This window comes from Microchirus variegatus (genome assembly GCF_963457635.1).
Source record: "Microchirus variegatus genome assembly, chromosome: 11".
NCBI classification, from domain to species: Eukaryota; Metazoa; Chordata; class Actinopteri; order Pleuronectiformes; family Soleidae; genus Microchirus; species Microchirus variegatus.
In genome coordinates, this window is record NC_139812.1 from 24,531,871 (window position 1) to 24,556,851 (window position 24,981).

A 24,981-nucleotide genomic window follows, 5' to 3' on the forward strand; every position below is an offset into this window, starting at 1 on the left:
AACCCGGAGGCAAAGTCAAAAACCCTTTTTGGTTAGTGCGGAAAATTCTCTGGCAATCAGTGTCAGAGTGATTTTGCACAGCGGGGTTTTGTGGGGGCGCATGTTTGGCCCCGATGGTGAGGGCGGTGATGAGCTCGGGATGTTTAGAGGCGAACAGGCAGACTGTGCAGATGTCTTAAGACGAGGTGAACAGTAGCAGCTGGAACAACAAGCACCGTGACTGCCGTTTAAAACAGAGAAAACAGGTTTGAGGTTTGAGTACGTGTGTGTGAGGGAATTCACAAGCTGTCGCGACTGTTTAGACTGCGCTCGGTCCTCTGGAGTCAATCAGCACAGAGAGTCTCGGCAGCATGTGGAGCACGGCTAACGTGGCCGCTGGAACCTCCAAAAATATCTTCTGTAATAATTTATCTTCTTTCAAAAGAACGTAGCAACATCTTTTAAAACTCAATTCAAGACAGACGGACGGACTCTTCAGGCCGTACACTATCTATAAATAAGCTGCGTCCACATTGTGTTGTTTTTCTGAAAGCTGAAGTTCGGGATGTCTCGTGCAAAACTTCAAAGTTCAAAGCGTTCGCAGCTCACCGACTTCCAAAGAAAGCTCTTTTCTTTCTGCTCTCTTTCATTCATAATATGGACATTTTGTGAAACCTATTCTCCCTGTTGAGATTATTATTATTTTTCTCCAACGTTGCGCTCATTTCGAGGGGGTTAACGTGCATAAAAACTCTTGAAATTTGGCACAGAGGTCGGGTTGGCGGAAAATGCGATAGTGGCGTAGGGCACGCACACGTTCGTAGCCCCCAGGGCTCTATAGCGCCCCCAGAAGTCTGGTCGTGGTCAGACAGAAGTCGTTGGATCTGGACGGAATTTATTCCAAAGTTTCTTGAGTCTAAGTTGCACATAGTTGTTCCGATTTGAACCAAACTTGGCAAACTTGTTGGTGTCATGATTCCAAACAAATTTCGAATGTACTTCCATTAGCTCCGCCCACCCAGAAGTCGGCCATTTTGGAAAAACAAAAATGGCTAGTCTACGCATTTGCGCGAACTCGTCCGAGCACAATTTAAGCTAGCCGCATCAAACTCGGTCCATATGTTCGAGACAAGTTGATGATTAAAAGTTGTCAAAGAATTTTCTCTAAATCAAAAGGTCAAATTTGATGTTTAAATGGCAGGAAAAGTACTTTAAAATTCAACTTTTTGAAAGCTCTAACGTAAACAGAACTACTGTACATGAAATTTGTGAGTCCTACGAGCGGTCCTAGTTATAATTTGAATGAATGAAGTAATTGAACTAAACTAAACTAAACACTGACCGAAACAAAACCTTCAATAAAGTCTCTATAAAAACACACGCAGACTTGTAAAATGAACTCACAGCAGTCGTAGGGAGTGCAGTCCACTGAAGGCCATTTTGGGGATACAGCGCAGGGAGTTGTAGCTCAGAATTCTGCAAATTTAAAAATACAATAATTACATATTTACATTTATAAAACGCAGCTCTGTTGAGAGGGAAACACGAGGCCGACGCTGGCCAGCACTTACAGCGTGGTGAGCTGGCTCATGTTAGCGAAGGACGAGTTGGTCAGAGAGTTGATCTTGTTGTTGCTCAGGTCTCTAAAAGATGAATTTAAAAAATAAAAAAAAAAGTTCAGTTCAGTACAGATCTGCACAGCGAGATCACACATTATAACACATATAAATAAATGAATAAATACTCACACCAGCTGTAGGTATTTGAACGCAGACAATTCCTTTGGCACAAAACTGAACTGGTTTCCATCCAGATATCTTTATAAAGACACACAAACAGACTGATATCACATCCAAATACCGTGGTTTTCTTTTAAAACAGTTTTAGGTATGAGAAATATTTACTTGCGGTTCTGTCGTTCACTTTCTAAACCACTGAAAAATGCAGCTGCTGTTTCACAATAAAAGTCTCACTGTGACTTACGGCTTTTCCTCTGCAGGTGCTCCACGAGACGCTTCATCACTCCATCAGACGTGTTTTATTTTACTGAGCTGTTATGAGTTAGACGGAATATTTGCGCTCAGTCTGCGTTGAATCTGCGGATTATTATCTCTCAGTTCAAGCTGCTTATTAAGAGGCTCCCAATGCTCTCAAACCAGATCATGTTGAATTATGGCAACGCTGGTTGTGATATATTACATAATTCTACATTCTACTAAAAAATGTATTCTGCTTTCTGTCAACATTTTAATAGTGTCATACAGTTTTAGACGCGTAGAGAATTATACACTAGTGTTCAAAAGTTTGGGGTCACTTAGAAAATGTCCTTATTTTTGAAGGAAAAGCACTTTTTTTCCAATGAATATAACATTAAATGAATCATAAATACACTCTATACATTGTTTATGTGGTAAACGACTATTCTAGCTGCAAACGTCTGGTTTTTAATGGAATATGTACATAGGTGTATAGAGGCTCATTTCCAGTGTTCTAATGGTATATTGTGTTTGCTAATGGCGTTAAAAGGCTATTGGATGATTAGAAAACCCTCGTGCAATGATGTTAGCGCAGCTGAAAACAGTTTCGCTGGTTCTAATTCTAATTATTTCTAATCTCGTCAATGTCTTGACTGTATTCTCTATTCGTTTTGCAACTCTTTTGACGAATAAAAGTGTGACTTTTAACGGTAAAAGACAAGAAAAAGTGTATAGGTGAGCCCAAACTTTTGAACGGCAGTGTATATAATTATTATATCTCACTTCTGGGACATTCGGTGACATTTCTGCGCTGTTTCTCGATGTAACTCGGCGTCTTTGGCTGCGACGCGGCTGCATTCCTGCATTTCTGCGTTAACACAGTCGTGTGTGTGTGCGACATCGCGCCTGCGGGGGGGCTGCAACCACCCCTGCTGCTGACTGCCAACACAGAGTGCTACCAGAGGACCTGTCACCGTGACAAATGACTGATTAAGAGCTCGTTCCCTCCCGAACTACAGGAGCTACAGGAGCTTTCCCCCCCTGCTATTGTTGTTCACTTATACGCAAGGTGGGAAGGGCAGCAGCAGGGTTGTGCTGGGTATAGCTTGAGGGAAGGGGGGAGGGGGGACGAGGGAAGAGGGACGGACCCTTGAGTTCAGAAGTAATGATAGGGTAATGATGGTGTAGAGGACACTTTGGATAATGATGGAGTAGCAAAACTCTCCAGATGACGAGATGAAAGCCCAGAACAGAGGGGGCACACCTGGTCACACCTGCTGGGACAATGACAGGCCTGAAGGCTCTCGCACAGCATCTATGCATGTGTGTGTGCGTGTGTGTGTGAGTGCGTGCACGTGCGTGTGTGTGCGACTTGAAGCAGTATTGGAAAGTTCCAGACCGATTCCATTCCCTCCCCTTTCCATTGAAAGCTGCTCATTAAAATGTCCTCTTGCTCCCCCGTACTCCTGTGGACAGACTTTTGGCCCTCACACAAATATGCACACACACACACACACACACACACACACACACACACACACATGCATGTGCACACACACACGCGCACACACACACAGATCCTTGGCTCTGAGTGTGAGAGTGACATCAGCGCTAACCCCGAGGGCTGCAGGGAACACAGCAGAAGAATGTCTGAGAGAATAACCTCGGGGGTTTATTGACTCCTTCCCACTTCCCCCCGAACGATGATGAGATCTTGTCTTTTCTATTTGGCTTCTACCTCTTATCACTTTCATACCTTTCTATAAGCTCCGACCTCCAACAAAGCCAGACCGTAATAACTCCTGAGACCGATAAGATATGATAAATCCAATTAACATAATTCATAGCGGAGGAACTCACAGTTCAGTCACATTCCTGGGGATGCCTTTGGGCAGCGTGTGGAGGTGCTTGTTACTGCAGCGCACCACCGTCTCCAGGCAAGTGCATTCGCTGGGACACTGGGGTCTGGGCACGCAGCTCGACTCCTCTTGGCCTGGGGGAGAAAAAAAAAAACAGGAAGAAGAAGAAGAAGAAGAGGAGAAAGAGAGGGGTTAGTCAGAGCAGAAAGCAAAAAAGGACGAAACCTTGGAGATCGACCAACAGAGCTGTCATCCCTGGCGAGAGAATTTATGGAAAGTCTGAACAACAAGAGAGCAAGAGCAGCACAATCTGCGAACGGCTGATGAAGCAGCGGGACAATGAAGAAGAGGAAGTGGGGAAAACGTACGACAGGACGGCGCGAGAGGAGCCTCGCTAATGTGATATCGACCGGCAGAAGGGCGAAAAGAACGGGGAAAGTGCCCGAGGCCTGACGACACGTCTAACATTAATCCAGGTGCAAACAGGCTGACTGGTCAATAAGGCAAACAGTTCAATAAGCTCCACTCAGCCCCCCCGACATCGACTGGAAGCTTAGGAACTGCTGAGAGGCAATCTGTTCGGTCAACAAAGGAGTCCGCACAATAGCCGGTCATTATTTCAGAGGATCTCAGACACTTTAAGCAGCTTCGAAGGTGAAAACGTGTAAATCTTCATCACTGCTGAGTTTCAGGTCATCGGCTGTTTGTTTGAGACAGATTACGTCTGCTTATATCCATACTACTATGTTTTCATTTAAAACAAAATGGAAAATACCAATAGAACACTCCCGTTCGAAAGTTTGGGGTCACTTAAACAACTATTCTAGCTGCAAACGTCTGGTTTTTAATGTATAGAGGCCCATTTCCAGTGTTCTAATGGTACATTGTGTTTGCTAATGGCGTTAGAAGACTATTGGATGATTAGAAAACCCTTGCGCAATGATGTTAGCACAGCTGAAAACAGTTTTTCTGGTTCTTTGACGAACGCAAAGTAAATAAAAATCATTATTTCTAATCTTGTCAATGTCTTGACTATATTTTCTATTCATTTTGCAACTCTTTTGATGAATAAAAGTGTGACTTTTAATGGAAAACACACAAAAAATGTGTATAGGTGACGCCAAAGTGTGTTTACTGTGGCCCTACACTCTTAGAAATAAGGGTTCCAAAAGGGTCGTTCTACAAGGGCTGAGGTTCTACCTGCAAACATTTGCTTCTGAAAAACCCTTTCTTCGGGGAAAGTAGTTTTTCAAGGGTTCTTGGTAACACTACTGGTTCCAGTAAGAACCATTTTGATCCAGAGAACCCTTTAAAACCCCTTTCCTAAATAAAGGGTTTTAAAAGGGTTCTTGGTGGAACCCTCCAAAAGGGTTCTCCTATGAGGACAAGCCGAAGAACCTTATATGGTTCTATATAGCACTTTTATTTTTAAGAGTGCATCCAGAAGTATAATATGCATTGTTTTCAAAAGACTTATCCACACAGATGCAGAAACTTTCCCTAGGGTTAGGGTCAGGCTATGACATCATTTTCCCAAAGTTGTATACACTAACAAGCTAGGGCTAGGTATTAGGGTTAGGGTTAGGGTTATGGTAAGGGTAAGGGTTTGGAGATTTTAGGGCTCCAAAAAAAAATGTCAGTTCAGTACAGATAAAAAAAAGATGCAAAACATTTGTGGATTGTGCTAAATATGTTGCCTAAAGTAGAGTTTTTAGCAAAAATGGTAAAGCGTGAGAGCGATAGAAATGGACTCAGATGGTGTTGGATTTGGATTGGACTTCACTTACCCTCCTCACAGCGGAAGTCCGGCAGAGCCACGTCCTGCAGAGGGATCTCCTTCAGGAAGGCAGGGCGCTGGCAGCGAGGGTTACCCGTCACAATCTTCTTGCTCCTCAGCCAATCGCCGAGCCAAGCCAGCCGACAGTCGCAGTTGAAGGAGTTGGCCAAGAGGTTGCTGCGAGGAAAGTGGTAGATTTGTGTCAAACAATCACCAGAAAATTATTGAAAGGAAGGGTGTAAAGATGTGAAGATGGCGTGGGACTCACAGGGTGGAGAGGGTCTGCAGGGTGTCGAAGGCTCCAGGGGTGATGGTGGTCAGCTGGTTATCGTAGAGCGACAGCAGGCGGACGTTGTGCAGCCCGGTGAAACTGTCGTTGTGGACGCAGCTGAGCTTGTTGTTCCTGAGCATTCTGAAGAGGAAGTGGAAGGAAATGGAAGGATTTCAGCCCACAACTCAAAACAAAAAAGGTGTCACGCATTTTAGAAAACCAGGAAAACTCCTTTTTTTGTCCTGACTCACAGCATTCGCAGTCCCTCGAGGCCACGGAACATCCCACTGCGCACCGTGTCGATCTGATTGGCCGTGAGATGAAGCTCAACGACCGACGACGCGCCTTCAAACGCTCCGTCCTCGATCTCTGTGATTTTGTTGTTGCTGAGGTTACTGCGAGAAAAAAGACATGTCAGATACTGGATTGGATACTACGGAAGAAGATTAGGGCCACTTTAAAACTAAGAATTCTGACTTTATTCTCATAATTCTTATTTTATTCTGACTCTATTCTGAAAATTCTGACTTTATTCTCAGAATTCTTATTTTATTCTGACTTTATTCAGAAAATTTGGACTTTAAAACTCAGAATTCTGACTTCATGCTGACTTTCTTTTGAGAATTCTGACTTTTAAACTCAGAATTCTGACTTTATTCTGTAAATTCTGACTTTATTCTGAGAATTCTGACTTTAAACTTAGAATTCTCACTTTATTCTCAGAATTCTCACTTTAAAACTTAGAATTCTCACTTTAAAAATCAGAATTCTGACTTTATTCTGAGAATTCTGACTAAAACTCAGAATTCTGACTTTATTCTCAGAATTCTGACTTTATTCTGAAAATTCTGAGTTTAAAACTCAGAATTCTGACTTCATGCTGACTTACTTTTGAGAATTCTGACTTTTAAACTCAGAATTCTGACTTTATTCTGTAAATTCTGACTTTATTCTGAGAATTCTGACTTTAAAACTATAATAAAGTGAGAATTCTGAGAATAAAGAGCTAAAAAGTCAAAACTCAAATATCTTTTTCCTGTGTGGCCCTAATCCTCTTCGGTAGTATACTATGTATAGTGTATATATATATATACTATAAACTATACTATAATATACTATTGCAGGTAATTGTAAGTTGAAAAGTAACAATGAAAGTTTCATTTACATCTTCTTCAGCTGGGAAAGGTTCTTAAAAACTCCAGTGGCCTCCATACTGGTGATGTCGTTGTTGTTCAGGCGGCTGCAGACGTTTAATCACACATGAGAGAGAGTCTCATAAAGAATGATTATACACCACACACTCATGTCACATCATGTCATTACAACAAAACACAAAGATCCTTGTTGTTCTTCGCTTCACTACAGGAACATGAGTGTTTGATATGTGAGCGCAGAGAAATTCACAATAATGTTATACATTTGATGTTACTGTTCTATTTATGCCAGGAGAGAAAAGGTCATGATTTGATCTAAAACTAAGCTGTAAAATAACATTTAACACATGTTCTCCCTGTGTGAGTGTGCATGGGTTTTCTCTCACGGTCCAAAATCGTGGAGATTTGGGGCAAATTGGACCTACGTCAGCTGGGATTAGCACCAGAGACCTTCATGTATGTGAAGGTTAATGTGGTAGAAGATGAATGAATGGATGAAACACTGGCTGAATCGCTTCACTTGGTACACTCTTAGAAATAAAAGTGCTAAGTAGAACCATAGGAGGTTCTCTGGCCTTGTCCTCATAGGAGAACCCTTTTTGGCTCCAGGTAGAACCTTTTTATGAATGTTCCACCAAGAACCCTTTTAAAACCCTTTATCCAGGAAAGGGGGTTTAAAGGGTTCTCTGGATCAAAATGGTTCTTACTGGAACCATTAGTGTTACCAAGAATCCTTGGAAAAACAAATGGTTCCAAGTAGAACCTCAGCCCTTGTAGAAGGACCCTTTTGGAACCCTTATTTCTAAGAGTGTACACTCTTATAGATAAAGTGTTAAGTAGAACCATATAAGGTTCTTCGGGCTTGTCCTCATAGGAGAATCCTTTTTGGCTCCAGGTAGAACCTTTTTATAAAGGTTCCACCTGGACCCCTTTTGGAGGGTTCCAACAAGAACCCTTTTAAAACCCTTTATTCAGGAAAGGGGTTTTAAAGGGTTCTCTGGATCAAATGGTTCTTACTGGAACCATTAGTGTTACCAAGAACCCTTCTTTGGGAAAGGGTTTTTCAGAAATGGTTCCAGGTAGAACCTCAGCCCTTGTAGAAGAACCCTTTCGGAACCCTTATTTCTAAGAGTGTACTTTAGAACTTTACTTACAACCAATCATACAAAATAGTCAATTTTGATTTTCCCTGTTCCACCACTTTGGAATAGTCTATAAATTGCAACGATTGCTTACAGTTCAGAGGTGGACGATGGGATGTGCTCGGGAACCTTGGTGAGCTTCAGGTTGGAACAGTCCACCACGTTGGACTCGCAGCGGCACTTGGGAGGACACACCGGGTCGCTGTTGCATGCGTTATTCAGATGGGTGTCCTCTGTGCCTGTAGACGGGGAGAAAAAATTGCATTTTTACAACAACGAAATATACTCTATACCAACTTACTTTCCCATGATTTGCTCCCTCAACAGCTGTCTCTCACTAGTTTGTTCCCCCCCCCCCCAAATCATTTTTAACCTCAGGCGGCCTGAGGCACATCCTGCCGCTCACAGCAGGGAGATAAACGAGCGAGGTCAAGAGGATGGGGGAGGAGAGGAGAGGAGGCGAGAGGGTGAGTTATTTTAGAGAGGGGACAAGAGTGGGAGCAGTGGGCTGAAAAGAACAGTAGCACAGGGAGGGATTGAGATGCCAAAGAGGATTTAGAAAAACCTGCTTCAATGAAGCACAGCAGCACCCAGGAGAGGGAGGAAGAGGATGGTTGGATTGAGCGTGCAGACAGGTGAGGTCAAAGGGGAGGAGACAGATGATGGAGGAGGAGGAGGAGGACACACAGGGAGGACATCTACATGCAGGAAAGACAGAAGAAGAAGAAGAAGACGTAAGAGGAGAGTGGGACACTTTGCTGCACCTCCTCTGTCTATGAATAGACGTTACGTGCCGCAAAAAAAGCGTGCTGACAGTTACATCACGGCTGCTCAATTATGGAACAGCAGCGGGACTCGCTCGGAACACTGTGTGTGTGTCTGCATCAGTACGTGTGTGTGTGTGTGTGTGTGTGTGTGTGTGGGGTGTTCCATTTAGAGGGAACAACCCTCCGCACATTGCGTCAGGATCCCGCGTCCTCATCAGGCATTTGGCATGCTGACATCAGCGCAACTCCTCTCTGCCTCGGGGACTGGAGATGATGTCAGCGAGACTACAACCATGACCAGGAAAAAACCTCAAACAACCCCACGGTTTTTTTTTGACTATTAAAGGAGACAAATTACGCAAAATCGACGTTTTAATCATTCTAATACTTATATATGGGGGACTCTGGAGGCCCTGTGAGTCGGCAAAGTGTGAAAAAAGATGACTCATGAGTCATGTTTTTGTGTTCCTCCTCAGTCTAAGTACAGGAGATAAAACGCGCCATGTTGACTTCGGCGTTCACTGCTACGTCACGACGATGCATTCCTGGAATTGTTGTCTTCAAGAGCGGAAGTCTGCGAAGTGTTCTATTCACAGTGCAGCACAGAGTTCTACACAAACTTCCAGCCTCAGAGGATTTACATTTTATATACGACGGCAACGTGCCGGCTAGAGTCGGCAAATGACGGCTTTTTTGAATGCTAACTGCTGTTAGCTGCCATTAGCCTCAGTGACGCTGACGTAGTTTCCTGTGTCTCATTATTTGCACATTTAAAGAGACAGGCACTCAAAAACAGAGCATTAGCAATCAGTGACTGCTGTTACTTTGTCTAACTAACAGGGACAAAGACTTGAACAGCAGCTAATGTTCGCGTCAGGATGCTAGCTGACGCTAGTAGAAGCAGTACTGATGAGGAATTGCCTGTTGTGGGTTTAGTTTAGTACCCCTAAGAAAACTATTTAACTTCTATACTTAACATTTTGTTTAGTAAGTTTATTATGGGAGTTATTTACAGTGCAATGTATATATATTTTTACTAAGTTTATATAGTTTGTTAAAGTTATTTACAGTGTAATGAATATTATTATTTTTTACTAAGTTTCAATACATTTTTTAAAGTTATTTACAGTATTATATTGTTCTATATATTTATATTGTCTTATAATGTGGGTTCTTTACAGTGTAATGTATTTTTTTTAAGAAGTTTATATAGTTAATAAAGTATTTTATTGTTCTTTCATTATATTATTTTCACATACAAAAAAAAGTTTTTTTTCATTCATTTGGAATAAAAAAAACCTTTTGACTTCATACATTTTTCGTCAGTGACAGATTATTTATAACGTAATGGCGATGAATGCTGTTCGGAAGGAAGGGCCCCCTGGGAATTTTTCGCTTAGGGCCCCAACAGACTCTAGAATCGCCTCTGGTCTCAGACATGTTCATTAGGACACCAGGGAACATAGGTTCACTTGTAGAACTATGGTATAATATCCTTTAAAAAAAATCTGCCTGGAGTCATTTTTGAATAACATTCACAATCCCCCTCAGCTTTATAATCAACGGTAAAACAAATGCGGCTGGACGGTGAATCAGAGTTTCGTGGAAAGTCTTTGTGTCTGAGACTCAGTGGAGCGTAATGCGCCGTCATTAAGGAATCGTCCTCGGCCGGTGCCAGACGACAGGACAAGGCATTTCCTGCTGCAGAGGAAGCAATGAAAGTTTCAGCGCGGGGCGCTTTGATCTGGAGGATGTAGAATAAGCCGGAGGAGATTTGTGAAGCCTGAGTCATCATCATCATCATCATCATCATCATCGTCGTCGTCACGAGCGCGCGGTGGCGACACTTTTACTGTCGGCAGATTTAAGACGAAACAGGAGGAAACACACGGGAGTGTAGGGGGGGGGAGGGGGGTGAGGGGTGCGAAATGACTCATTGGAGTGGAGTTGTAGAAGTTCCCACAATTCCCTGCAGCTCGGCTCCTCATTATGAGTGCATTATGGGATCCCGTGCTCTCGGTGATTGTGTGTGTGCGTGTGTGTGTGTGTGTTTTACAGTTATCATTGAGGGAGGAGGGAAAATCTCGTTAATCCCAATCGCAATCGTCTTTGATCTTTCTTCTGCTTACACGGTTCTTCCATTTGTTCTCCGAGCCAGCGTCGAGCTTTATCTCTGGCTCGGGCACACAAAGACGCATTAATTCACGCACACGCACACACACACACACACACACACACACAGTCTGACACACACACACACAGTCTGACACACATCAGCGCTCCTCCTCCTAGTTATTTTCTTGGAAGCGCTGCTGTTAAGAGGTCCGGAAACATCCGCTGATAGGAATCTGTGTCCTCTGGTGGGCTTTATTTTCGTTGATAGAGAGGACACACACTCCTCTCCTCCATCCCCCCCCCCCCCCTCTGTCCTTTCCTTCCCTCCTTTCCTCCCTCCTACCCCCCCCCATCATGATGAGTGACTGTCTTGTGTTCATGCCAAAGCAAAGAGCCACTTCCTTCAGACTCTGTTGAGACATTAAGGAAAACAGAGTCTGAAGAGAAGCAGGAGTTCCTCGCACGCTGCCGTATCGCAGTAAAATGCAACGTCAGTCATTCGGGGGGGGGGGGGGGGGGGGGAAGCAATTATTAGAAATAACAAAAAGGTTCCACCAGATTTCGACTATTTTTTTTTACCCTTTTCTGCACAGACCATTTCCTCTAAGGTTCATCCGAGCATCACAGGATGGGTTTTGGGTCTTAAAAAGCCCCAAAAGTGCAGAAATAAACAAACATTTGCATATAATAATAGGTCAACGTTAAACCAGGGAAGTCTGTTTGTAACCAATTATAGCTTCTTTTTTTGCAAGAGGCCGACTGATGGCTGATCTTTAGAAATGCAAATGTTGTTTTGCTTTACTTGAATAAATTACATGCATATATATATATATATATACATATATATATGCATGTGTATGTTTATACATAGGCTGTATTATTTGCATAGTTAGAGGTAAGAATACCTTATATGTGATGAGTCAGCACTACAAGCATTTAGGTTTTATTTATTGACTTATTAACAATAATGTTAACCCTTTAAGGTACGCACCAAGAAAAAACTTATAATAACAATATTTTTATTGTGTTTTTTTTTTTAAAGGTGCATTATGTAATAAATCTAAAGCAACTGGCCATAAAATCCTCCTAATATGTCACAGAGACTCAGGAATAATGTTCATATAACAAACTGAACTCACCAACAACAACAGTACAGACAAAATATTTGCATTAAAAAAATATGTTTTGCAGACTGCAAATCATGTTTATGTTTTGAAATCATGTTTTTTTTGCATGTGGCGCCACCTACCGCCGTCTACCAATCATTGCAGTCAGTAGAGTCTCAGCTGCCGAGCAACCACGGGTTGCCAGTTACGTAAAAAAAAAACGAAACCTAAAAGACCTCGGTATTTTGAATTTGAATGTAGTAACCGTTTTTGGCCACATTCTTACATATGGCGCCTTTAATTAGACCCTACAGTGTTTCAGATACAGGCCTCTACCAAACGGTTGAGACGTCTGTTCATAATAAACCTGGTTTGGATTGCAATTAAGTACAACATTCAGAACAAGTCACATTTAAGTGTTAGTGAGTTCAGCTTGATGCATTTTTCAATAAGATATAGTGACTTAAAGTGTGGTCGACCAAATGGTTGAGTAGTACCTTAAAGGGTTAAGTAATGGGGGTATGTTTTTTTTGTATTGAATATTGAGTATATAAATATATTTAATTCATTCATAAGTAAACCTGCAGTGACTTTTGCAGCATTTATAAAGTTCCCGAGAAGAGAAAAACGTGTAAAAATGACATGAAATATCTGTCACTTCATTAAATAATCACCCAGATTCTTTTAAAAACCCGCTGAATAATAATAATAACCTCTTAACAGAACAGTGAGTGACGATGAAGATGTGGAAGACAATGACAAAGCCACTCACCTGGGATGACGTACTGCTCTTTGGCTGTGATGGAGAAAAGAAAGAGGGACGGGCGTCAGTGGTGAGAGTCATATATAAACTGAGCTTATATATGACGTGTAACGCGTGACTCAAGGACGGGTACACACAACATGACAGAGAAGCCCTGGACTATCTCTGCGTATCGCGGGCGATGCAGTGGAACGGGAAACACGATGTCGAGAGGGGTGATAAATATTTGGCTGTTGCTATGGCAGCGACACACACACAGAGAGATGGTGAAAGAAGAAAGAAAGAAAAACTCTGCTGCTGTGAAGAAGTGCGAAACCTCAGCCGTGCCGAGCGCCAGACGGCGTAACGCGGCGCATAAACACAATAGTGTACACAGAGTTTTGGAGGGGAGGAGGAGGAGGAGGAAACCTGAGCCTGGCAGGCAGAGAGTGATGATGAGTGGGCGACGGGATGTGAGGGATGTGAGGGGGAGTTTGAGGTTGGCAGAAGTGCAGAGGAATGACGGGCATGTGCAGAAACCCTAGCACACCGGCCTCCACCGGGTGATCTCGGCATTGTGAAACCAAGACTCGCGACGTGGTAACGGAGAAACCAGTCGATTTCTCCGCGGCGAAGGTATCGATCGAGGCGCAGCGGCTCAGCAAATAACAGAGCGACGATGGCTCGGTAAATGCAGTGAAAAAGGGTGGAACGATACAGAGATAAAGAGGGAAGAGAGAGGAAAGAGGAATAATAATAATAAAAACAGCGGCTTATACCAGAGCAGCGGAACTTCTTGCTCTTGATCTGTCCGATGCGCTTGTTGGCGAGCCTGCGCGGGCTGGCGCAGCGCGCGCCGCTGGTCTCGATGGGGTTGGAGCGCAGGTAGTCGGCCAGCCACTTCAGATTACAGTCGCAGATGAACGGGTTCTGGGCCAGGTGACTGGAGAAGACACGGGGATGAGAGGATGAGAAGATGAAGAAGAAAGAGAAGGAACACACGTGAAAAACAAGGGTAAACACCGCAGATTTAATACAGACTCCAATATGAGACAATGTCAGTGGAGAGCTGGACAATAATTCACTATTATGACATGAAGTAGGGGCCCACTGTTGGTGTAGTGGTTAGTACTCTTGCCTTTGCAGCAAGAAGACCCGGGTTCCTGGGTTTGAGCCCCGTTTGGAACAACTTCGGAACAAGGGCCTTTCTGAGTTCAGAGTTTGCATGTTCTCCCGTGTGTGCGTGGGTTTTCTCCGGCTTCCTCCCACAGTCCAAAAACATGCCATATGGGGATTAGGTGAATTGGTCACTCTAAATTGACCGTAGGTGTGTGAGTATGAGTGAAAGCCCAATGTCAGCTGAGATAGGCACAACACCTCCCCGCGAAAAGCACTTTTTCTCAATGAATATAACATTAAATGAATCATAAATACACTCTATACATTGTTAATGTGGTAAACCACTTTTCTAGCTGCAAACGTGGTTTTTAATGTACATAGAGGCCCATTTCCAGTGTTCTAATGGTACATTGTGTTTGCTAATGGCGTTAGAAGACTATTGGATGATGAGAAAACCCTTGTGCGAAATGATTTATTTATTTATTTCTAACCTTGTCATTGTCTTGACTATTATTTTCTATTCATTTTGCATGAATTTAGATAAATAAGTGTGACTTTTAATGGAAAACACAACAAAAATTGTATCAGTGACCCCAAACTTTTGAACAGTAGTGCAAGTTATGGCCTAATGAAGGTGATTTGGATGAAGGATGAAGGTCCAGAATTTCCTTTTTTAAAAATAACTATTCACCCTGCAAGACAGGTGAATATCTTGGGAAACTGAGCCACCTTGATCTCATATACTATACCGTTATAAAACCCCCCATTTCAATTTTTTCAGGTTCCTTTTTCCATGTTGCGTTGCTAATTCAGTTAAACCTGAGCGTTGGTTTTGTGGTCGTAGCTGTGCTGCTGGTGAATATTCCTGTTAATAATACACCACCGTTCAAAAGTTTGGGCTCACCTATACAATTTTTTTGTGTGTTTTCCATTAAAAGTCACACTTTTATTCGTCGAAAGAGTTGCGAAATGAATAGAAAATAGAGTCAAGACATTGACGAGATTAGAAATAATCTTTAAAGAACCGTTTTTAGCTGTGCTAACATCATTGAACGAGGGTTTTCTCATCATCCAATAGCCTTCTAACGCCATTAGTATGTACATATTCCATTAAAAACCAGACTTTTGCAGCTAGAATAGTCGTTTACCACAATAACAATGTATAGAGTGTGTTTCTGATTCATTTAATGTTATATTCAAGTGCTTCTCCCTCAAAAATAAGGACATTTCTAAGTGACGGTTGTGTATGATGTATCACGTCTCAAACCTACTCCCCTTTGAAGAGCGCGTGCTGCCGTCCAGATGAAGAAGTCAGTGTGGATAAAATGTATTTTTAGCCTGTTTTGAAGCCGCCTTTAGACGACGGCTCCTCGTCTATATGCAAGTGCGGTGAGAGCCGGCGTCGTCCACAGGTGTCCTGCGTGCCTTTCCCCCTTTTGTCTGCAGCTTTCATCCCGCTGTGTGTCTGGGGCTTCGGCGGACACACCGTGGTGTGGGGTCCGTATTGATCGTAGCATGTGGCTGGGCCTTGTTTATCGGTACAGAAAATAGGAGGCCTTCATTTAGACGGAGTGGGCGCTGTATTTTTTTTTTGATCTCCCAGCGCGGCCGCAGAGAAGCTGTGTGTGTGTGTGTTTGTGAAGATGATAGATTTACTCTCCTCGTGATTTCCAGTTTCAACCCGTGTTATTACGCAGACCTGCACGTAAACAACTGCCGTGTTGGCTGGTGTTTTTTTTTTTTACAGCGCTGGCTGGAGTGTGTGAGAGTGTTTTTTTTTTTTTTGCGTTTGGACTCACAGCGTCTGTATGGCTCGCAGCGACGTGAAGGTGCCCTTGGCCAGAGTTTGGATCTTGTTGTCGTAGAGCGACAGCAGCGAGAGGTTCTGCAGGTCCTGGAAAGTGTTAGCGCGGATGCAATGAATCTTGTTGGCGTTGAGCAACCTGAGAGCACGGAGGAGGGGGGGGGGGGGGGGGAGTAAAAAGGGAGGAAAAGAGCTTGTCAAAATGTCTTTATGTATTCATTTATTATGCATCTTAGAAAGCTATGCACAAACGCAATATTTATATGAGTGGGAGTGAAAAAGGTGCCTGGTATATACTCACACAAAGTTAGGGATATTCGACTGGACTATCCCTATGAAAAGTTCATGCTACAGTGATATTCTACCATGAAAGGAGGGCATTTAAGTAGAAGGATGCAATGGTCATTCCTAATATTTAAAGGTGCATTATGTAATAAATCTAAATCAACTGGCCATAAAATCCTCCTAATATGTCACAGAGACTCAGGAATAATGTTCATATAACAAACTGAACTCACCAACAACAACAGTACAGACAAAATATTTGCATTAAAACATTTTTTTTGCAGACTGCAAATCATGTTTATGTTTTGAAATCATGTTTTGACATGTGGCGCCACCTACCGCCATCTACCAATCATTGCAGTCAGTAGAGTCTCAGCTGCCGAGCAAATACGGGTTGCCAGTTACGTCAGAAAACGACACCTAAAAGACCTCGGTATTTTGAATTTGAATGTAGTAACCGTTTTTGGCCACATTCTTACATATGGCGCCTTTAACAGCGTTAAAGTAACGCTAAACTTTAAAAACAGAGTTTTGACCAGTGTGAATATGATGTTTAATCTGTATTTACTCCACTTGTGGGTGAATATGTAATTTTTGTTGTTTCTGGTGTCGGCCTTTAGCATAGCTGTTAGCCAAAAATGTTTTTCGTGAACCTTCATTTCTGCAACTTAGAACAGTGCTCAGTTTGTTTTTATTTCATATAACTTAGTGCTGGGCATGTTAACGGTGGTTAACGTCAACCTCAACGTTAACGCATGACGCGTTTCCACGACGACTGACCGGTAAAAAGACGCGCGTGACGTCATGTTTGCGTGACTACGGATTGTTAGAATGAGTCTCTAAAGTGACGCTAAAGTTTAAAAACAGAGGTACGCTGGTTATTTGTTAGCGCTGCTCTTTTCATTTAATAAACAGACCGCTCCAGTTCCCTAAAGGAGCTAACGCAGCTAATGGAGCTAACTGGTAAACGGTGCCGTCAACGTATACATGACGTCACGCGCGTCTTGTTCCGGTCGGTCATCCTGGAAACGCGTCATGCGTTTAACGTTTGTTAACATTGACGCCGCTAACGTCGTTTAACCGCCGTTAACGCAAGAGCTAACAACAGTGGAGGCAATACCACAACAGAACATCTCAATGTCACGATAACTTGTGTTGTCTTGGTCTCATGACGTCAACATTTGAACATTTGATGAAGACGACTGTTTGAATACAAACTGTCATTGAACAAGAACTTTTAGCGGTTCAATAACACTTGAACCACTGCATCAGACATTTGTTGTAATTTTTGCGCTTAATCACCTTGTTAGAGAACAGCGTGTTATTCAATAAGAACTGAAAGACTGAACAATTGGACATGTGCGTTCAAACGTTCACAGAAGGTTAGCTTAAGTTCACCTGTAAAGGTTATAGTGCATTTTAGGTGCATTCTGAAACTGAATCCAAAAGCCAAACATCCCTAACTTTGTTGTGAGTGGTGTGTGTTTGCAGTGGATCAGCAGAAGAGTGTTCTTTCTCTTACAGCAGTTGCAGGGCGTAGAGGCCGTCAAACACCCCCTTGGGCAGGTCAGTGATCTTATTTCCATACAGCACGCTGTGGAATCACAACGCAGACGTGTTTTAGACACGAGATAAACGACACCCGATTGCGTATTTAATGTACGTGCAAACTGAGGGGCCACTTACAGAGAGTTGAGCGAACGGAGGCCCTGGAAGGCATCGGGGGCGATCTCCGAGATCTGGTTGTTGCTCAGGTCGCTGTGTAAAGGAACAAGCAAAGAGAGATTTGTTGGAATACGGGAGTGACCTTTAGGAGTGAACCCTCACAGGAAGGCGGGAGAGGAAGCGAATGCAGTGCGACCCGGACGAGGATGAGTTCAAGCTCTTGCCCATATCTCACGAGAGAGTTGCATCCCCATCCGGGATTTGATTTAAAAGCGGAGCTGGCTGGAGGTTTCGAAAGCCAATCAAAACATTGACTTGTCGACCAGATCTGTGTTGTATCACGAGTTAGTAAAGAAAATTGGGGCACGAGGGGAGGGGGGAGGGTGGGGGGGGCTAACATCCAAGCTGAAATACAGCAGACGGGCTCCAAACATGGCCGTTTGTTAATAGGATCCACAGGCCTCTCCCCACAGGATAACCACTAAGCCTATGTGTCCATGTGTTTATGTGTGAGTGAACGTGAGAGTAAATGAGAAACAGTGGGGCAGAACCAGAGAAAGACAGATGGAGAGAGAGACAGAGAGAGAGACAGAGAGAGAGAGAGAGAGAATGTGGACTGAACTCCGGTCGACTGGATACCTTTGAAGGAGAATCATCATGCGGTGAAGAGAGAGGGATATTTTCTCGTTTGGGGGTAACAGTTAAATAAGTACCTATTTGTCTTCCTCTGCAAACCACTGAGGTTTCTTTGGAAGCAGAAGAATTAAAAAAAAAAAAAAAATGTGGCCAAGGAGCCAACATCTGCACTCGTGTGTGTGTGTGTGTGTGTGCTACACTGATAAAAGTCACGCTGAGATCATGATAAAATCTGTTATGATTTACGGTACAACTGTAAGTATGTTTGTTTACATGAACACGTCGTTTTTGTTTACATGAGTATTTCAAACATTATCACTTGCATTTATTCCTCAAACAGTTTTATTTAAGTAATCCCAGACAATCTTTTTAAGTACACACACACACACACACACAACGGTCAAAATTGAGTACATTTTACAGGAGTCTATAAAAGTAGATTTTACTGGACAATTCTTATAGATTTTACTGGATGTTTGTAGGTTATTGTAGATTTTACTGGACGATTGTCGATTCAAGTAGATTTTAACGGACAATTCTTGTAGATTCAAATAGATTTGACCGGACGATTGTTGATTCAAGTAGATTTTACTGGACAATTCTTGTAGATTCAAATAGATTTGACCGGACGATTGTCGATTCAAGTAGATTTTACTGGACAATTCTTGTAGATTCAAGTAGATTTGACCAGACGATTGTCGATTCAAGTAGATTTTACTGGACAATTCTTGTAGATTTAAGTAGATTTGACCGGACGATTGTCGATTCAAGTAGATTTTACTGGACAATTCTTGTAGATTTTACTGGATGATTGTCGATTCAAGTAGATTTTCCCAGACAATTATTGTAGATTCAAGTAGATTTTAACGGACGATTCTAGATTCCAGTAGATTTTACTGGACAATTCTTGTAGATTCAAGTAGATTTTACTGGAAAATTCTTGTAGATTTTACTGGATGATTGTAGATTTGAGTAGATTCTACTGGTCAATTCTTGTAGATTTTACTTAACAAAGTTAAGTTGAATACTAAACAAATCAAATCAGGTATTTAACGACTGGTCTTGTTTTATTTACCTAATCAAATTATGCAATTAGTTGCACAGATTTTCTTGAGTAAATGGGGCAGAGATATATTTTTTTTTACCAGTGTACATCTGTCTCTTCAGGAGCAGTTCATGTGTAGGTCATTTAAAACTGGGACAAGGTGAACGAGAACACATATACGATCGGCATGCAGAAGGAGAAGAGAGAGACATGACACACATACCTGCACTCCACAAATAAGCAAAGAATTCTGTCCAACCTACACTTATTTACCACCGAAAAACACCAGAAACCTATAAGTAAATAAATGTACAACAGAAAATCGAGGGCCATAATTCATCACGACGTCCACACACACACACACACACACACACACACACACACACACACACACACACACACACACACATTCTTGTACTTGCTGCATACTGAGGACTGGGTTGCTGACAAAGTGAGGACCAGCATTTCCACTTTATAAATCAACACAATTACAAATATCTACTTCATGAATGACATCTACAAAGAACTACTGGTTGCAGTACCATCACATGTCTGCAGGTGGAGCCCCAGAGCAAAAAGGGCTGGAAAACTTTTAACATTTTTTTTTTTTTTTTTTTTGGTCCAAAATTTTACAAAAACATCATACTATACTATGTCATCCAAAAGTTGAAAATAATGTGAAAAAAAAAATTGGTCCAAAATTTGACAAAAAAGTCATACTATACTATGTCATCCAAAATTTGAAAAAAAAATTGACCCAAATTTTTTGGTCCAAAATTTGACAAAAACGTCATACTATATTATGTCGTCCAAAATTTGAAAAAAAAAATTTGACCCAAAATTTTTTGTCCAAAATTTTACAAAAACATCATACTATACTATGTCATCCAAAAGTTGAAAATAGTTTGAAAAAAAGAATTGGTCCAAAATTTGACAAAAACGGCATACTATACTATGTCATCCAAAATGAAAAAAAAAAATTTGACCAAAAATTTTTGGTCCAAAATTTGACAAAAACGTCATTATACTATGTCGTCCAAAATTTGAATTTTGTTTTTTTTGACAAATTGAGTATAGCATGTTACAGCAACCTAAGGAAGTGATTTCAATGAAAACAAAGTGAGGACCGGCCAAAATGTCCTCACTCCGTAAAAATGACCTCACTTTGTTGGTTAAAAACCCTCACTGGTCCTCAGAATGCCGCAAGTACAAGACCACACACACACACACACACACACACACACACACACACACACACACACACACACACAGAGGACCAGACCGGTGACGGCCTCTGGAGCAGCTGAATCAACACCAGCACCAGGGTCGACGCAGACATGCAGCCGCTCACTGTTGTTACTAAAAGCAGAAGCAGTAGCAGCAACAATAGCAGGGTCAGCTCTGTTATGGGGACCAACTGGAAGCTGAGCGAGACGTTTTCACTGCCATTAAATCTGCTTTGTGTTAGAGTCGTCGTAATATTGTTTAAAATGTCACTTTCTGGCTCGGTTTCTTTTTTTTAATCTGAATGTGAAAACTTTCTGGAAGTGAATCCACTTTTTTCACAAAGATATATAAAAAAAATTGGTCTGGCATTTCTTTCTGTAATGTCAAAGATTGTTTTTTATTTGTCAATTTTAAAAGAAAAATTGGTTTGAAATCTGATTATGTCTGCAAACGGTTAGTTCTATTTTCATATTTGGGTAAAACAGAGCGATGACAGGAGCCGTTGCGGTTACAGAAGACACAAATAAAATAGCTGCAACACATTTTTCTACAGTTTTGGCTCAGTTTTTTAGACGAGATTGTCATTTTTTAAGAGCTCCAATTTGAAAATGAGTCACATTTTTTGCACTTATTGTTGTAATAATATCAAGGTTCAGGGAAGATACTTTGAAAATAACAGTCAAAAACTCTCACTTATAGTTCAAGGCTTTACTTTTGTATAGAAATCTGATCTAGACTTTTATTTTTGTAAGTATAAATATTAGATTTTTCATCTGCTTTGTCTGAGAATTAAGATAAAACTGTGAGAAATGTCCTTGTGAAGGGCTGAGAAACTCAATTTCTTAATTTTTTTTTAAAAGAAATTGGTTTAAAATCTGATTATGCCTTTTAATTATTCTTTTCATATTTCGGTTCTGGTTACAGAAGACACAAATAAAATAGCTGCAACACATTTTTTGTTCAGTTTTTTGGCTCAGTTTTAAAGGGACATTGAGATGAGGTTGTCATTTTACTGTGAAGGAAAAGGAACACGAGTCACATTTTTGCACGTATTATTGTATTATTATCAAGGTTCAGGGAAGAAACATTGAAAATAGCAGTTGGAGCATTCCTGTTAGCTTAAAAACTCTGATTGTAGTTTAAGGCTTTTTACTTTCGTATAGAAATCTGACCTAGACTTTTATTTTTGTAAGAATTTTCATCTGCTTTGTCTGTGAATCAAGATGAAACTGTAAGAAATTTCCCGGTGACGGGCAGAGAAACTCCCTGACCTTTTCCTCTGGGCGCCTGCTGCTATGTTGGTCAGGGCCTGCTGGTATAAAAATATTTGTAATGTCAAAGATTCTTATACAATAACAACAAAATGTTTTTTATTTGTCCATTTAAAAAAAAAGAAAAAGAAATTGGTTAAAAATCTGATTATGCCTGAAAACTCTTACTTATTTTTTCATATTTCGGTAAAACAGAGCGATGACAGGAGCCGTTGCGGCTACAGAAGACACAAATAAAATAGCTGCAACACATTTTTCTTCAGTTTTTGGCTCAGTTTTCAGGGGCTTGAGATTAGTTTGTCATTAGAGCTCCATTTACTTTGAAAACGAGTCACATTTTTGCACTTACTATTGTAATAATATCAAGATTCGGGGACGATACGTTGAAAATAGCAGTCGCTTGCATTTTTAGGCTATACTTTTGTATAGAAGGTCTGACCTAGGATTTTATTTTCGTCTGAGAATCGAGATGAAACTGTGAGAAATGTCCCGGTGACGGGCAGAGAAACTCCCTGACCCTTTCCCTGTTTCCTCTGGCCGCCTGCTGCTATGTCGGTCAGTGGCCTGCTGGTGTCGGAGTTACGGGTTTGGCCCGACGGGCGAGCGATTTGAGGCTCTTTGACCAGACGGACCAACAGTCTCGACCGTGAGCCTGCTACTGTTCACTCTGTAGAGGAAGCGAGCGAAGCCTCAGCAGAGCCTTCATTCCAGCACACACTCACTGTCTCCTCCTCATCTTCCAACTCCACAACACACACACACACACACACACGCTGGACTGGACACAACACTAACCAGGGAAATACCAGTGCCCCGGCGAATGACAGATGAGGTCTGTTATTATACTCGCGCAGCATCTGAGCGCTTGCTTTCCGTACCACCCCACGAGTCTGAGAACAAGAATATGTTCTTTAGACGCAGACAAAATAAATACTTCATGCTTCTCAGGAGCAGGAATAAGAGTCACTGCCAATCGTCCTTTTTTCTTTTTCCAGCCCCTGGGTTGTTCGCCGCGTTCTCGTCTGTGTTATTTAGCCCCCGAGGTGAGTCTTTACTTGCTGTACTTACATCCTACGCAGCTTCTTGTAGGGAGAGAAGGCTCCGGGAGGGATGGACTTAATGCCGTTCTGCTCCAGACGTCTGCAGAGAGAACAAGAGAGAGAAACAGCCATCGGTTAACCAAACAATGGACTTTCTCCGTGGCAACAGACCTGAGTAATCCCAGCGTGACCTCTGACCCCTCGGTGATTGGCCTGATTATATTAGCGCAGATCTATTTCCCAGCTGTAATAGGTCCAGGCATGTCGGAGTCATAACATCCTCAGAACCAATAAACAATCTGAATACTAAAGTGCTGTGGAAAAAGACCGGAGGGAGGCGGGAGGGAGGGAGGTGGGGGCAAAAGGCCGGAGGGTGTTAAGGCCTTCAAACTCCAAAAGTCATATTTCTTCTTGTTATAACATTTACAGTTTTTCCAGCACTTACGTTCTCATGTGACATCCTGAAATCAATAACGATCCTGTGAAATTTGTCTTCCCTTCTGCAAAGTGTCAAACCTTTACTCCGCAGCTCTGTGAAATATTACTCGCGTTAGTTTACTTTCCCCCCGTGAGCCTGAGAGCGGCTGACACTAAGCTGACAAGGACAAAGTCTGACAAAACCCCCCCCCACACACTACCGCACACCAACCATAAAAGAACCAAAGGAATATACACTACCGTTCACAAGTTTGTCAAGTCACCTATGCATTTTTTAAAAGTCACAAATTTATCTTTTATTCATGGGCAGATCAGAGCTCCGTGACCCAATATTTTGTCTCAATTATATATATTTTTATTGTGTTTTATAGTATATTTGGCTTCGTTTGAGTTTTCTCCAACTGTTTGTGAACAGGATCACTCAGAAAGTGACAAGATTTGATGAAATTTTTTGTAGATATACACTACCGTTCAAAGGTTTGGGCTCACCTGTACATTTTTTTTGTTGTGTTTTCCATTAAAAGTCACACTTTTATTCATCAAAAGAGTTGCAAAACGAATAGAAAATATGGTCAAGATTAGAAATAATCATTTTTATTCAAAATATCAATAATTTTGCCCTTCAAAAATTTGCTTTCGTCAAAGAACCAGCAGAACTGTTTTCAGTAGTGCTGGCGGGACCGTACCTATGTTCCCCGCTTTGTGTGACCAGGGAACATAGGACCCTTTCTCTAACCCTAATCCTAACCCTACCCTTTTTCAAAAAAAGGGTCCTATGTTCCCCTGTCACATACAAAGTGGACCTTTTTTGGGAAAAACGGGGAACATAGGACCCGGGGAACATAGGTACGACCCCGTGCTGGCCACGTTAGCGCGTTAACGACGATAAATGGCGGTTAGCGGCGTCAACGCTAACACACGGCGCGTTTCAATGACGACTGACCAGAAAAAGACGCGCGTGTGACGCCATGTTTACGTGCCGCGGCACTGGAGTCCAGGCACCGCTTACCAGTTAGCTCCGTTAGCTCCGTCAGCTGCGTTAGCTCCGTTAACTCCGTTAGCTGTGTTAGCTCCGTCAGTTGTGTTAGCTCCATCAGCTCTGTTAGCTCCGTCAGCTGCATTAGATCCTATAGCGGCGTTAGCGCGGCTACAGTCAAACTGGAGCGGTCTGTTTATTAAATTAAAAGAGCAGCGCTAACAAATAACCAGCATACCTGTGTACTGCGTATGTGTGCCTCTGTTTTTAAAGTTTAGCGTTACTTTAGAGACTCATTTTAACAATTGGGAGTCACGTAAACATGACGTCACGCGTGTCTTTTCCGGTCAGTCGTCGTGGGAACGCGTTAACGCGCCTAGCACTAGTTTTCAGCTGTGCTAACATTGTTGCACAAGGGTTTTCTAATCATCCAATGGCCTTCTAACGCCATTAGCAAACACAATGTACCATTAGAACACTGGAAATGGGCCTCTACACACCTATGTACATATTCCATTAAAAACCAGACGTTTGCAGCTAGAATAGTCGTTTACCACATTAACAATGTATAGAGTGTATTTATGATT

General features: G+C 42.1%; 1 protein-coding gene across 1 annotated transcript in view; it reads right to left on the reverse strand.

Annotated features, from left to right (window-relative positions):
• Window positions 1-24,981, reverse strand: part of LOC310933967 (slit homolog 1 protein-like) — a gene marked incomplete at its 3' end in the record, with an annotated part of 131,239 nt that overhangs the window by 16,811 nt on the left and 89,447 nt on the right. The window contains exons 10-24 of the mRNA XM_083897552.1: window positions 23,009-23,080; window positions 17,783-17,854; window positions 17,619-17,690; window positions 15,807-15,950; window positions 13,668-13,831; window positions 12,919-12,942; window positions 8,253-8,397; window positions 7,028-7,102; window positions 6,114-6,257; window positions 5,860-6,003; window positions 5,602-5,768; window positions 3,816-3,948; window positions 1,728-1,796; window positions 1,551-1,622; window positions 1,384-1,455 (exon numbers count right to left, since the gene is read on the reverse strand). Of these exons, the coding sequence (XP_083753678.1) occupies window positions 1,384-1,455; window positions 1,551-1,622; window positions 1,728-1,796; window positions 3,816-3,948; window positions 5,602-5,768; window positions 5,860-6,003; window positions 6,114-6,257; window positions 7,028-7,102; window positions 8,253-8,397; window positions 12,919-12,942; window positions 13,668-13,831; window positions 15,807-15,950; window positions 17,619-17,690; window positions 17,783-17,854; window positions 23,009-23,080 (1,569 nt within the window). The remainder of the gene's footprint in view (window positions 1-1,383; window positions 1,456-1,550; window positions 1,623-1,727; window positions 1,797-3,815; window positions 3,949-5,601; window positions 5,769-5,859; window positions 6,004-6,113; window positions 6,258-7,027; window positions 7,103-8,252; window positions 8,398-12,918; window positions 12,943-13,667; window positions 13,832-15,806; window positions 15,951-17,618; window positions 17,691-17,782; window positions 17,855-23,008; window positions 23,081-24,981) is intronic.